Source organism: Nestor notabilis, unplaced genomic scaffold, assembly GCF_000696875.1.
Source record: "Nestor notabilis isolate BGI_N333 unplaced genomic scaffold, ASM69687v1 scaffold31086, whole genome shotgun sequence".
In the NCBI taxonomy this organism is placed as follows: domain Eukaryota; kingdom Metazoa; phylum Chordata; class Aves; order Psittaciformes; family Psittacidae; genus Nestor; species Nestor notabilis.
This window is the reverse complement of record NW_009933847.1, coordinates 1-16296: the sequence shown is the minus strand read 5'-3', so window position 1 is coordinate 16296 and position 16296 is coordinate 1. Positions and strand designations below refer to the sequence as shown.

Below are 16296 nucleotides of genomic sequence, written 5' to 3'. Positions count from 1 at the left end.
GGCTGGCCTCCAGGGTGTCTGGGATCGCCTAAAACAGCTGCTGAGGAGACGGAAGGGGGGCAAGAAGGGATTAAAATGAGGAGAAAAGTGAGAGTTAGGAGCAGGAGATGTGGATAAAGCAGGTCGGGAGACCTCAGGTAAAAGCTGATCTCTGTGGAGAGAGAACAGATGTCTGAGGTAACACCAGCCTGAGAGGACACAGGCTGTGGAGAAGAGACATCTAGGGACTCCTTTGACTTCGAGGTGTAGGACACAAGTCATCACATATGGGGTTGAGGAGTCCCTAACGTTTTCCTGTTCAGCGGAAAGTTGTCTTCTGAGCTACATTACCTACAACAGGATCAGGGCTAGTTGGTCCCTTCCTAAGATCATGAGAAGCTCTGTAGGGTTCAATATATATTTGCATACAAGTGTGTGTCTTTTATATTGCAGTATTTATCCACATGTGTTGTTGGAGCATCACTTGAAAGCATAGAAGAAGAGGAGGAGGAAGACGAAGATAATTCAGCTGCTGAAGTTTCTAGTAGGCCAAAGGAGGGAGTCTACCAAATAGTGGGTACCCTTTCTAAACCAGAGAGTACTAAACCAAGTTTTGCAGAGGAAACATATTCAGTAAGTGTTTTACTTCAGATTGCTATTAGACAGTATTAGAAATATTGCAAGTCATGTAAAATGCCCTGCATTAATAAACCAGTATTTTGTTACTGCTGGAAGCTGTTTACGTGTATTTTGCTGCTTCTGCTTCCTCCATGCTGTTGTCTCCTCCCTCATAGGTCTGATACAGCAAATAGTAAAAGGAGGGAACTCAGACTCAAAATAGATTTTTTAGAAAAGGTAGTTATGGACAGGACATCATCTATCCTCATGATCCACAGATCTGCTTTCTTTTCTCCCTCAGAACACACGCCTCAATTATCTCTTGTCTCCTCTGTGTCTTTTATCACCATTTTAAAGTTAGTAGTGCTGGAATCAAAGTTAGTGTCCCCCTTCTGACACTGAAATTGCAGCTTTCACTAGCAGCTAATTGTTCTGAATACTTAGATCTTTTTATAAAGTTACATCCAGAGTTTAGTTGACTGCAAGAGACTTGCTCTTAAGAATGTGATTGCTTGTTGCTTGATTTAGTTTTCTGAAACTAAAGTTGCCTCTATCTCAAATTGAATATCTAGAATCTCTTCAAGGACTTGAAAATACTGATTTAAACCTCTATACAGCTGAGCTGTTCCATCATTAAATTATGGCTGGTGGAATTTAATCTTAATTATTGCTCGTGCCCAAAGTATTTGTTGGACTTCCTCAAGTGATGCAAGGAATGCAACAAAAATGACAGGATGCAATTTTGCAAGGAAATTGACTTTTTTTTATGTCTTCTCCATTCTGCCAGCTTGTTTAAAATGACTATAAAAGTTGTAGTTTCTTTTTTGGTACTCGCAATTGCACTGAAAATATGAATCCTGAAATAACAGTAAAAGTTGTATATCTTCTTGAACTATATTAATGTGTACTGTAAATTAGAAGTTTCAGCATTTAATTTACATTTAATCACTTTGTTTGTAAAGTTTGATACCTAATACCCATCTTATGAATTATTCTAACATCCTAGTGTTAGAAAAATACATTCTACCAGTAAGTTAAATTTGAACAGAAAGGGAATTTTGGATTCCCCCCCCCCCCTTTTTTTTTAATGACAAATTATAACTATTTTTTTTTCCAGGTCTTTTCTCGAGAAGAGCTCTTAAGTCACTTGCTTGAGTGTGAGATTGTTTTGTATAATATCACTGAGGATGCAAACCAAATAGAGGAAGCAACATGGGCCGCTTCTGGTTAGTATAGCTATCAACTGAACAGAGAGCTTGTTGCTATATAGCCATCAATATTTACCATAAATATATAATGAAATTGTCTGGGATTTATAGTTTACTGCAATATGAAACTGAGTTCCTTGATGAAGAAATGCCACAGGAATTGTTCAATTAGTTAGCAAGGAACGTGGAATGCACTCTAGTATTCATAAGGTAGATAAGCTGTCATGAAATGCTCCAACATTTTAAGTGACATATCTGTGTAGGCAGTTATTTCCCTAAATAACTATCAACCATCATCTATTTACATTGAGAGGTGGGTAGAATATTTGCTCCCGTGATATTCAAATAATGTTTCAATATTTTATGTAATTATTTAAAAAATTTTTTTACTTAGAAGTCCAATAAAAAATACTGCTAATGGTCTTTCTGAGTCTTTCTTCTGGTTGTTATATCCAAATTCTAATGGTTATCTGAAATCTTTTTATGGTGACAGCACAATATCGTTCTTTATATGATAGTTAAACTAAACAATGCTTTCCTGTTTCTAGCATAAATACTTAGATAACATCATAAATTATATAACCCACATTTAATTATTTTGCTTTAAATTAAAATAATGAAGTTTAATTCTGTAGTTTTTATATTTCAGTAACGAAGTAACCCACACTTTTGTTTTCTTTCAGTATCTCAGTAGTCAATAAACATAAATAGTTTGTTTCTTCACTCAACCCCCACCCAATATGTAGCTCTTTGGAGATTATGTTTATTTACAGTAATTTGATTCTTTATTAACATTATTTTTCTATTTTTTTCTTTCCTGATTATCATTATTTTATACTAACCCAAAGAAAGAGTATTTGCTTAAAAATATGTGTCCCATTGAACATTATGGTATAAATGTCTATACAGGACCTTTATGTAAAAGCAAAAATACAGTTCAAGTAATACAGTTTGCAATAAATTAAATCCTTTTCTTTCATTTAACAGCCTTACATATGGAAATAGAGCATTTTGCAACACAAAAAATATTCATCCTCATTTCAACAATAATGAGCTGGGCAAAAAGCAAACTCCCTGACCCTGTAAGTAATATGAAAACATTAATTTTTTAAAAAAACGAATATTTCCATTTAATAGAAAATATTCATTAGATTACATTAAGCATATTATTTCAGTATGTACTTCAACAATAGCAAATGAAGTTAGTGTCAGCAAATGTGCTTTTTCTCATGATCTTTTTGCCCTGAACTTACTGCCAAAATTGTTAAATTTATTCTGTTAGACAAAGAAGTTTAGGCACTAGGCTATAATGATATAGGCAGGCATTAGGAACAGCTTGGGCAAGATGTTAAAGCTATGTTAACCACAATATGCTGTGTCCTTCAGTCATAAAAAAATCCTGTATTTACTACATATTTGATGAAATACATATTAAAATCAGTGTATGGAGACATAGATACATCTTTATATCTATATATGGTAAATATTATCAGGAGCCACAGGGGGTGCTTTGTGGTATGCTGTTGCAGTTCTCAAATTCACTGTTACAGAAATAGTTTCTTAAGTTTGTGTAATGATATATATAATTAAAAATCACAATTCTTAAAATATAAAAAGTAGTTTAAAATCTTCCTATGAAAATTGAACTATTGAAGCTTTCAAAATATTGAACCTCAAGTATCCGAATCAGAAATTTTAAGAATTTAAACTTAAACCAAAGTTAAAACAGATTTTAAAACTATTTTGAATGATTTATTTTAACCATTTAGGCCTTTAAAAATTGTTCTAAGACATGTATAGCAGCCTCATTTTTTCCTTTGTAGGAAGATCCTGAGATTGCTTTTACTGATGAAGATTATCGCAGAAGAAAAGCTCATCCTAACTTTACAGATCACATAAATGCTGAAAAATTAATTCTTAAACTTGGGAAGACTGTATGTAAAAATTGTTTTTATAAAAATAAGTTGATTGATCTTTTTACAGAGATCATTAGCTTAGTAAAGGAAATTATCAACAATTTGAATATTTAAGAGTATGTTATTCTCTTATATGGATATGGATATCATCAATATGAATAACATCAATTATTAATAAAATATCAAGTGCAGAGAAGACTATAATGTCATTTGAAACATAAGTGTCTGCATAATACAAATCACAAATTCTGTCTTTATTCCTTAGGTAATGAGTAAATCACACTTACCTCCTTTAAAAAAATACATTGTTTCATTGGTTGTATCAGAGAGAAAGCTGAGGCCTGTGTGGGGAAAGACTTGAGGATGAAGGAATGCAGAGGGAAGGGACATTAGTATAGCTTTAAAGAAAAGCAGCATCTTTAAATATGAGCAAGCTATGTTAATATTATGTCTCATTTGAATACTTGGAAGTTGTTCTGGCCACACCTAGCATGTTCCTGGATAGTTTGTGCTCTTGGAGCAGAGGTCTTGTTGACTTTTATTCCATCCTATAATTCACTTTAAAATCATGGCTATAGAGCTGACCTAGAGTATCTAGAATATTTGTTGTCACTTTACATGTGTTTCCTATCATTTCCTTTAGCTTCATTGTTTCAACCAGATTAGAGTATTAATCTTAGCAGAGAACAGACAGTTCCTTTGTTTGTATTTAAGAGCTATTATTAAATACGTACCAACAGTGGCTCAGAATGTACTTCACAACTCAGGAAAAGTGCCACTGTTGCCATTTGCAATGGAGTATTGTGGAGGTTAGGAAAGAAAACTGGAAGACAATGAAATACATTGTATGATGAAGGTGTCATTTGGTCATTCTCTTTGTTGCCTAGCAGGCTAGTGTCCATTGCAGAAATTTAGCAGGCTAATTACAGAAGGGGGAAAAACCCTTTACCCAGATTTGATTACACTCTTGTCATCTTATGCTCTGCTGAGGAAATAGCACTAGAAATTGTATTTTATTCTAACATGGGTTTAGTGGTACAGAATGCTGTACGGAATGCCAGTAAAATTTGGTTTACAGCTTGAAAAGTCAGTGGTAAATAGTTTTTACTTTTACTGTGCTAACTGTAGTTTTAAGACTACAGAATAACTTTCATACTTGTAATATTAAAAATATGAAGATTATAAGCAGCCTCTGCCAAACCTCTTAATATCTTCTGCCACCAGTAACACCCAGATGAACCACTGACTCAGTTTTTATGACAAGTCCAAAGCACTGAGTCACTAGTAACAAAGGTATTAAAGTAATTAGCTTCTGAATGTTTGCCAGGCTGAAATGTCTGTGGAGAAGACACTGGAACAATATACAGCAACTTGAATATTTTCACTACATACCTCTTGTTGGCCTTTCATAAGGAGCCCTTTTCCTCCAGAACTCCAGGGGCAGCATCAATGGGTATCATTGCCTCTGTTTAGTTCCTGTCAGCCTTTTGGAACAGGAGGGGTCCAAAGCATCTGTTCTTCCTAGCAGATCAACATTAGCTTCCTGTGATGGCTGGAGACTTTTGGATGATGATTCTTATACATTTTTAAGTTCAGTGGCGTCTGGGGAATGTGCCATGAGTTAAACAAATGACAGTGTCCCTGCAAAGAGCTCAACAGGATTCAGCAGCCTTCTTAGCCATGTAGAGAAGATCTTGCACAAAGAATAGAAGAGTTTCTTAGCCCTGGTTTCTGTTCAGAGTGCAATTTAAAGGCTGTTGTTACTTAAAGCAAGATTCCATCCCTCTGAGTTAGAGTATCTCCCACAAATTTTGCTTAAAATTCAGCAAGAATTATGAGCTAGAAGTCTCTGCTTTTTACCACTAACAACTCTTTACCTTTGTAGCAGAGCATTCAGGCTATGTAGCTTTTCTCTGAACTCGCTGACGCGGGGGTCCTGCCAAATTCAGAGTCCTTGAAGAAACATCTTCCTACCAAACAGAAGAATTCTTCATCTCCCAGTTCTGTTCTCAGTGGAATCACAGTCCCTGAATCCATTAATTTGGACCTGCTTCCCTCTTCAAGCATTTTATTAGAATAAAACAAGCAAACTGGAAGCAACCAAAGACTAGAACTGATTATAATAGCTAGAATGTGACATCTAGTGGCCTTAATGAATATTACACAGGAACTTGAACTCGTGACTAAACGTGCTGCGTGTAACTGGAGCTTGCCTAATAATTGGCTTATTTTTTAAATTCCGTATATCCAAGTCATGTCAAATAGTACCTTCTCATATGTGTGACTTGTGACACTAAATAAATATTTTTAGAGGAAGTGAACCTGTTTCAGAGCTTTGCATTTCAGTGAAGGGTAGCACTCAGTGCCAAACTAACTACTCCACAACTGACTACTGCAGAAGCTCCTGCAAGATAAACAGATTAAGATCCTATGTGTTACATTCTTCTTAGGGGAGATGAGGAATCTCCTAATGATGAGATGAGGAATGAGTACTCCCTGTGCTTTTGCAAGAGGCAGGTTTTTCCTGCTGGGAGATGGAAATTCTCCTGGAGCATGTTTGCAGTCTGCCCAGAGCAATCCTGGGAGCTACTGCTCTTTGCACACAAACTGTGAGTGTCATGGTGCTACCCAAGCAAACCAAGTGTGAGAGCTCTTATGCAATCTGTAATGTTTTCTAATCTAAATGTTTCTTACGATTACTAACAACCTGTTGCACTCAACTGAGTTAGGGTAGTTTTTATTACAGTTTTATTTTTGAGTAGAGGGAGAAAAACACACAGGCAGATACAACATACTGATGTTTTAACTTGTCTTCCCTTTATACGATGATTTACTTACACAAAGAATGGATAGCACTGTTCTTAGCTTCATGTTTCTGAAACAGTATAAAAAGGATAATAAAAGATGCATTTTTTTCACTAAAAGTAAGTAGGTCTCAAATCTGAGCATTTATTCCCTCTACTGGTAAACACAGGTTCTTTTACACAGTTATGTAGATACGCAATGTCTAGGATCTTCACAACATGAGAATTATTTAATAATTTTGTTTCATCTTTAAAATATCAAAGTGGTCCTAATTTGAAATATTTTCTTCGAAGTTTTTCTCCTTAAGATGATTCAAAAAATCTTTTTCCTTTGTATAACCATCCTTAACACTGATCCAAGCAGTAACATTATATGTAAACAGGCAGGACAGGAAAGTTTATTACCTTATGCAGCGATGGTCAGCAAAAAATATGTGGGTTGATGATGGTGTGTGATTAGGAAAACACTTAGTTCATGGATTATTTTTTGCAATTGCATATGAAAATGAAAGTAAAACAATTGCAAAATCCATTCCAGCATTTCCCACTTCTTTAGGCAGTCAAAGGCCAATATAATGCAATTAGTAAATAGCTTCAGTGAATTTCAGAATTATTTTTCTTTGAAACAGAAAGCAGAAGCCTGAGTTATCCTGTTCACTTCATTGATTTACTTAACTTCCAATTTTTTCAATTCAGTTTTATTTTAGAATTTCAGTTTAAAAGTAGATCAATTCTGATTGGGCAATGCTCGGTTTTTGAAGGAAACCTTAGCAATATGACTTACAAAACTACAGGATATGCAACAGTTGACTGAACCACAAATTTTAAGTGATATAATTTACGCACTCTGTATTTTCATTACACAAGTACTCAAGTTTCAGGGTAAGCCAGTATCCCATTTGCAGCACCATATTTTTATTAAAACTTTCTTGTTGATTTTACTTCACAGAACAAACGTAAATTTTCAACTTACATTGTTGCCTCAGGACATCAATATGGAGCTGGGGAAGGAGTCTTGCACTACTTTTTTAAGGTAGACATCCAGCTATTTTTGAAGGTTCATTTAATTTCTAGGGGAAAACCACACTGGGTTAATGCATTTTTAGTAGCTTTGGTATCATAAGCTTAATACTTCTGTAAACAAAACTGATGATTCAATCCATTTGAAATGTTTTAGCTGCAGTGGAAGTGTTTTCCACTTTTTTTGGTCTATATTATAGTCTTTTCATTTTTTCTATAGTTTTTGAATAGTATCTCCATATGTACTTCACAGTGAAAATCTGTCATATTAATGGAATCAGGAAAAAAATCTTTCTTCTCAACATTATATTATGTTTTTTTCCAAGTATTTTTTTTATTTGGGATGCAAAATAAAATTTGTCAAGATTGAAGAATATTTGAATAAGAGTAAAGAATATTTTATATTCTATTAAAAAAAAAAAGTTTCTTGTTTTTAGTAGGCTGCCAGTCTGTATTTCTCAAGAATTCTTTCCCTTCCATTAATAATTCAAGAAATTGAACTTTAAATACTGAATATACAGATTTGCCTAGTAAACAAATGCTCCTTTTTTAAGCTTTAATTAAAAGTGACCTTTTTCTCCACACTTCATTCTCTGTTTGTATTTTCAGATAGGTTGGCTTAGTGAGACACCTGCAATACCTGTTTTTGGAGATGGAAACAATTTTATTCCAACCATTCATATTCTTGATTTAGCAGCGTAAGTAAAAAAAAATAAAAAAATAAAATAATCCCCTGGACAATAATTGATACGTAGCTAGATGACAAATACAGATCTATTAGAGAGTACTAATGCTTTTAAATTGGGGTGAGTGGGTTTAAGAACATTCTTTGACCTTTCTGACTGAGAGACTTAAGTTTCTTTAGTACTAGACATGGTATTAGACATAAATTTATGGAAACCTTATCTGACTGTTGCAGTGGTACTAAGCTTTTAAGAAATGACTAGCAATAGTCCATCCAGAGTGTGATACCAGTTAACTGGCACAGAACTGGAAACAGATCATGGACTCTACAACAGGCTAAGTTAGTATCTTCTACAGATGTTGCTTTTTATCCTTTAAACTTCTTTCCAAGTTCCAAATAAAATATCTAGCTGTGCTTCTTTATTAAGGAAAATACATGCTTTGCAAGATTTTATAAACTCTTTGTACCGTTTCTGAAAAGCATTCAATAACAAAAGCCCAGTATGCTTCTCCAACTACCGGCCTTGACTGTGCTTGCTATGTTTCAGAGTGTTACAAAATGTAGCAGACCACAGGCCCAAGTCTCGTTATATCCTTGCAGTAGATTCATCTATGCACACCCTGCAAGAATTAGTAAAGGTAAGAGACTTGATTTTTCTTCTTCTTCTTCCCCCCCCCCCCCCCCCGATATCTTTAAGGCTTTAAAAAATATACATTTTACTAAAGTAGAAGTTCCTGAATTGTCTTGTGTAATGACATAAAAAATTATTTTGAAATCCTCTGAGACTTCTGTTCTTTGTACAAAATACATCATTTGGACCTGAATTTGCAGAATTAATTCTTGCAGTATTATTATTAACTTAAGGAGAAATTTTACATAAGAAAGTTATGACATTCATAGTGCTGGAATTAGATACTGAAAGTCTTTAAGCTGTTTTTAATTATAAAAATAAAAGAACACCCAGATCCATATGATCTATTTGGAAGGAGTCTGTGTGAATTTTGTAAAATTCTTTCCAAGAAATACTTTCCAAAAAGTACTTTGAAATACTTTGGGAACCTCCTGAAGTTCTTTAATGTGGATAGCAAATGTGGGTAAGGGTGAACAAGCTGAGGTAGTCTACTTCCCAAAGACTTTCAAAGAAGTCTTTCACTAAAAGCTGTTGAGAAGCAGCTAGGCACCCTAAGAAAAGTGGTTGGGTGCTTTCATGGATATGTGGTTGTTTACAAATGGGAAATAGAGGGCAGGAGTCAATGGACAGTTCTTGTATAGACCGGAAGTTTCCAGTAGAGAGAGCACTGCAGAGAGCGCTGCAGAGAGCTGTCTTGGCAGGAAGCTGTACCAGCCAAGGCACACAGAGAGAAATGCCTTGAAAGTTACTTAAATACACAGTAGCTATTTATAGTTTAGGAAGTCTCTGAGCTGAAAATAGTTGAAGATAGAAGAGTACCTGGAAGGACTACCCTATATGCTTTTCCCAAACAAGTGGTAAATGCTCCATTCCTGGGAGTGTTCAAGGCCAAGTTGGACAGAGCCTAGGGTGACATGGTCTAGTGTGAGGCATGCCTGCCCACACATGCATGCAGGAGGGTTGGAACTAGATGATCTTAAGGTCCTAACAAACCCTAACCATTCTATGATTCTATAGTTCTCACTTTTGTTCACTAATGTCCACTGATTGACATCACTTGAGAAAGAATGCTGGAATATATGTAGATTTGATTTATGCTCTATGTCAATTTTTACAATTTTGTGGAATCTTTTGGTCTGTGGGTTTGGGTTGTGGGGCATTTTTTGTCGTTTCTTTAGTTTAGTTTAGTTTAGTTTAGTTTTGTTTTATTTAACTGCAAGTACTAAAGAGGAAGTGGTATACATCAAAACAAAGCTGTTTAAACCTATATTGAAGTTAATATACTGTTCTTTAATTTGTCTATTTCAAATCAGTATACTGATTTTCCAGGTATTAGTGTAACATAAAATTTAATGCCTGTATTTTATACACAGAAATACTGTTCAACTTTTTTTACGAATTTGGTTTGATAACTGTATTTTTCTTTTCTTGATAGTGTATCAGTAAAAATGTTGGACCAGGAAAAATTGAGAAGATTCCAACAGAAAATGCATTCCTGAGCAAAGACTTAACAGTCAGTACTTTCCTTCTTTATATTACTTAAGGAAAAGATAAGTATAATATCATGAAATATAGATTTAATTTTTTTTTATTTCACCAGAAAAACTAAACTCAAAAAAATGCATAAAAATATATACAGTGAGTTTGACTCATATTTTAACCATCATAGAAGAGATTATTTTGAGGACTTATACGCTGATTTAGAAAAGCACTGGGCATACTGGAGCATTCTAACAAAACCTACACAAAATTATAAAAATAACAAAAAAAATGAGTTAATAATGAGGTGCCACTAAGATTGATGAACACAGCATAGATAAATTATATTGCATTCATCTAGTTATCTGGAATAAACTGTTCATAAGAGAAATAAACAAATTACAACCTGGGTAGTTTGAAGATGGTACTTGGTAAATTTATGAAAGAGGTTATTCCCTGCCATTATATGAAACCTTTGAATTGTACAGAATGATTGTTTAATGTTTCATGTTCTAATAGTTCATAAGAATACTTAAATACAAATATATATGGAAAATGTTCATATTTTTAAAAAGCTTAAAATGTCTGTTTTGCTTTGTGCACACAACTTTTTTCCCTATGCTTTAATTCTTTCCATTGTAGTCTTTAGTTTAAGCTAACAGTGTTCTTTTTAACAGGCATAGCTTAAGTCTGTAAATAAATGTAGCTTTGCTCCCTCAGCAAATGCATTTGGATATGTTGCTTGTCAACTTGCGAATGGAATCTGGGCTTGTGAAAGAGTCTTTCAACATTAAGTGGGTTGCTCAGGAGGGACTGGTGGAGAACATTGAGCAAATTGTCAAGGAATACAAGCAAAGTCGAGGATTACTGGTAATTGTTTGGTGTATGCTATTTCAAAGTGGACCTTTGTTTCCTTTTCTCAATAGAAATGGTTATATAAACACAAGCTTTAATTTCTTTAAGTAAAAATACATGAAAGACTGATGTACAGTAGTGAACATAAAAACTGAAAATAGAAGTAGTTAAAAAAGAGGTAATATTAATTAAAACAATAATCCTTAAGTTTTCTTTCTTTTATGCCTAAAACTGAAACCCTGTAAATGCAAATAAGCTTCCTGATAGAGAAGCTTCTGGTGTGAAACTAGTTTCTGCATACAATATATGGCACCCCTGGTACATTTTTCTCCAAGAGCAATAAGTGTATCTGTTATTTAAACTTTTTTATAATAGTCAGTAGTCAGGTGAGTATTTTGTGTCCTTCATTATATTTAGTCAGCCAGGATAATTCAACTGCAATGCATTTTACCCTGCTCCATTGTGTAATGTTCTGAGCAACTTTGCTGTTTCCTATATTAGCTTAACATTTAGAATTTCTGTATTGAAACATATAGGGAAGGTTATTGAAAGGTGCAGAAAAAGGCTGGCATACCTGCACATATTTATTGGTATGATCAAGCTGTTCAGCATGTATAAATCTTGTTCAGACTTTGAACAGAAGTTCAGCATGTGTAAACCAAAACAGAACTAGAATTGTTCAATGTTGTTCATTAAAAGTGCTTGTGTACCTCTGGAAGGATTATCAGATCAGTGGCTGGGTTAAACTACTCCATCTGACTACAAATGCATCGAATTAAAAAAAGAATCAGCACAAAATATAGACATACCGAGTGGATCTGAAATTTCTGAGGTCAAAATAACCATTGTGATCACAGCAACTCTACCTCAGCTAGGAAACAGAACTATTACATGTGTATAGTCGACTGTCTGCCACCTTATTCCAAAATTTACTGTGTCCTATCTATGGGGTTGTGTTTCATCTGTTTTGATCATACGAACACTAATAATGCCACCACAAACTGCTCTGTGACTCTACTAAATAAGAAGCATGCTTTTTCTCCAATGGTAACATTGTACATTTAAATTAATTGTGTTCCTCAAAGCCTGTGGATGATACAGGAGATACTCAGTGAGAAATATACAAATGAATAAAACTAAAATATATTTTCAGTTTTTAATTATAATTGCTATTTCCCATTAGTTTTAGTAAAAACGTTGTTCTTTTACATAAAAACATCCATATTGTTTGAATGATGTTATATCTTTATCCTTTTTTTCCAGTCTCTCAGAATTTTCATTCATGGTCCTCCTGGGGTTGGCAAATCTACCATTGCTGAAGAACTCTGCAAACACTACAAGCTACATCACATTAAATCAAAAGATGTGATTTCTGAAGCAATAGCGAATCTGGTATGTTGCTGTTTTCTAATATTACTATTATTTTAATTTCTGTGATTTAAAATTGTATGGCATAATTTAAAAATTAGGTTTAATTCCATTATTTTAGAATGGAAGTATCTTCTGACATACTGATCACCTCTGGGGGGTGCATTGAACTCTTTTTAGAGACTGAAGGTTGCTCAGTATCTCACTGTCCAGAAGCATACATAAAATGAATTGTTTAATTTTTATTTTTCCTTTTATTTCATCTTCGTATAAAAGAAATTTGGGTATGAAATTTCTAAGCCTATTCATATTTCTGTTCTTGTTGTCAGGAGGAAATTGTGGCTCCTAAAGAACTAGACACTGACAATGTGGGAGAAGAGGGAGAGGGAAATGATGGTGAGGAAGAGGAGCAGGGCGAAAACATAGAAGAGGCACAAGAGTTATTAGATGCAGTAAGAGAAAACATGGAGCAGAATACAGGTAGGAGGCTCAAAGCACTAAGATGGGATTTAGGTAACTAGTGCAACCCTATCCAATGGAAAACCAGGAAATAAGTTTTTGCTTTAGAACTTTTACTTCCTATTAAAAGCAAGAATCATGCCCTGACCATTTGTATGTAACTGTACTCTATTTAAAAATCTAATACATTATAATTACACTATGTAAATTGTGTATTGAGTGGTGTATTTTTAAAATGCAGTGGTGTTTTTTTAATTGTAGAACTTCCATCTTTCTCCTTTTTTATACATTTTATATAATTCTTTTTAGCCTGTAATTTGATGTATAAGTAACAATGGTATACTCAGAAGCATTAAATTCTTGGCTGGATTTTAATAACATTTTCTTCTTGGAATAGGGAACATGATTTATACAAAAATTGGTGAATAATATCTTTATCAAATTTGCAAAGAAGAAAAGTACTCTAGTAAGAAAAATAATCAGTGCACTGTCATACAAGATTGTGGTGGGGTTTGAATACCTTATACCCATTTTGGCCACCTCTTAAGTGTAAATAGTGTTTTAGTGAATCCTGTAAACAATTTTAAAGCCTGCAGATTGAAAAAGGTCTACAAAAATTACCATTACTGGAAAGTACTAATTATCATCTATATGTGAATAAAATCATGTAGTTTTTGACTGAGTGCTTAACATTTTCCATGCAGTATAAAGTGATCCACCTTAAAAACATTCTATCACTGAAGGTTTACCTCATTTGGATCTTGTGTAGCTCCAAAGCAATGAATTTGTAACGCACTCAGAAGCTTCCGTAATGAGATCTGTGGCAGCATCTCTTCTGCATGTCTTGATTTGTTATTTAAAAAAATAATGTCTTTTAAAACAGTAACATACTGGTATGATTACAAGGGTTTATAAATATTTAAGGCTTTTAAAAGCCAAAGCAAAATGAAGTAGAAAACTGGAGTCAATGGTTGCAAAAGGAGAAAAAGTCAGGTCAAACCAAACTTTTTACTCCCACATATTTGTGCAACAATGTAGGACAAGTTAATAAACCACTTCATATCTCAATCTATTCATCTGAAAATGAAACTTTTAAAACCTATTTCATGTTTGTTTTACAGAACTATCTTTAAGTCTTACTGTTAATTGTAAACAGAACATTATTGCTCTTGTCTCATGGGTTTTTTTCCTATAAATATTTCTTTGCTGCTTCCATTAAAATCTGATGGCATTATTTTAAAAACAAATAAACAAACAAGAAAAACCACCACAACAAAAACAAAACCACTATTTACATTTTCATTATCCTAAAAGTTCTAATATTTATAACCTTGTAAACATGAATGTAATTTTATTTTGTAGCTACACTTCTATATTCCATAGATTGCTGACAATATGTAATGTACAAACAGTAACTCAAATTACATTTTTTTTAGGGTCTAAATAGAAGTTTCTCCAATAAGTGAATTAAAATGTTAGTAAAATAATTTCAGATATCTTTTTGCTATAAACTAAGTACCTAAAAACAGTCTTTGTGTCTCAGGTCAACTAGATGATGAGTATATCCTTAAATTTATGAAGGACAAGCTCAAATCTATGCCTTGTAGGAATCAGGGATATGTTTTAGATGGGTTCCCGGAGACCTGTGAACAGGCAAATGACCTTTTTAATTGTAAGTGCTGCTGCTTTTGGTTTTATTGCTACTTTTTTTTTTTACTGTTGCTAATACTGTCATCATTATTGTTCTCAGTGCCATATTAGTTGAAGTGCATCAGCACTGCAATGACTACAGCACAGGACACAAAACAGAACTTTTCATATGATGCTTAAAATGTAAAAAGGATTATAAAGTACTTTATTTAAATTAAGCACAAGATAGTTTTCAGACTTTCTTTCCTGGCAAAATGCTAAGTAAATGCACAGATGTGAGGATACTTTCTTGTTCTGCGTTGGTCCATTTTCCTCAAGCAAGCTCTGAGGCAGAATTTCTTCATAATATTTAAAGAGCTACTTAATGAGGGGATCCAGATGGTGCACCAATATATGTTTTCTGAGCCAGGTTAGAGTGGCTGTATTAGATCAGCTACAGTAGATAACAACTTCAGAGGAGCTCTGTGACATATGTTTCTAATTGTGAGCAACCGCTGTCCATGTGTTAGGACCAAGAATTATCTCCATGTGTAAATTATATCATGCGATTTGAAGGAAAACAAAAACCAGTCTTATTCAGTTTAATACGCTGGGCTGTAAATTACCACGCTCAGTGATTCTCTTCAGGTAGTTTTACTGAGTATTCAGAACAGCAGACACTCAGTGCCAGAAACCATTTTAACCATACTCCTGTAAAATATTTGTACTCGCTGTTCTGTGCCTTGTCTCCATTTCTGTGTCAGAATGATGTACTTTGCAAGGAGGAGAGGCCAGGGTCAGGACAGCAGTTTTAAAATTGGACACATTTTAAAATTGTGTATGCATGTGCATGCTTCCCCTGTATAGGCTATCAGTGTCCCAGGGTAGAATTCTGTAGTGGCTGGCAGCATGAATTACTTACTGAATCCTCTATATATTTTCCAGGACAGATTGATTTCCAACAATTAGTATAATTTGAATGTAGACAAACCTGTGTTTGTACTGGGCACATTTTTAGCAAATATAATGATAGCATTGTTTCAAATTAAAATGTCAATTATTTCTTACTTTTGTTTTAGTGGAAAGTGAAGATGAACAAGGAGCAAAAAGCAAAATACCTAAATATGATACATTAATCACACCTGGTACGTTTGATAGATTTCTTTTTAAATAAACTGGGGAGTTTTCAAATACTGCTGCCACCAACGAGAAGTCTAAAATACACTCCATCTGTTCATATTTAACATAGAATAAATATCTAATTCATGTAATGCTGCTGCCCTTTATTTGAAAGTGAACAATTAAGCAAAAGGAAGGTTCGGGTTTAGTTTTTGGGTATTTTATTCTTTTTGTTTGGTTGGTTGTTTTTTGGTTTTGGGTTTTTTTTTGTGAAAATGCCGTCAACTGTTGGCTGGTAACAGCAGTAGTGGCTGCCTTTGCTGTCAATACAGCAGCTACTAATGAATAAAAATTACCTCCTTAACTTGGCATATTAAAAAAAAATATTAATTTGTCTTCAGTATGATATCTTGAAAGATGTTACCAAATTCTTTTTAATGCATCAGCTAAGTTGGGAATTAAAATAGAGTGGTTTTCATCTATGCAGAAATGGCGTCGTAGAATCGTAGAATCACAGAATAGTTAG

At 34.0% G+C, this 16296-nt stretch overlaps 1 protein-coding gene across 1 annotated transcript; it reads left to right on the top strand.

Moving 5' to 3' along the window:
• Positions 1–432: 432 nt before the first annotated feature.
• On the top strand, positions 433–15796 carry AK7 (adenylate kinase 7; the record flags this gene model as incomplete). The annotated part of the gene is made up of 13 exons (XM_010017066.1): positions 433–612; positions 1715–1823; positions 2793–2887; positions 3629–3739; positions 7475–7558; positions 8155–8243; positions 8778–8868; positions 10297–10374; positions 11061–11210; positions 12459–12587; positions 12893–13043; positions 14566–14694; positions 15731–15796. Coding segments are annotated over 13 exons (1462 nt in total), but the record flags the coding sequence as incomplete, so codon positions are not given.
• Between the last annotated feature and the right edge of the window lie 500 nt (positions 15797–16296).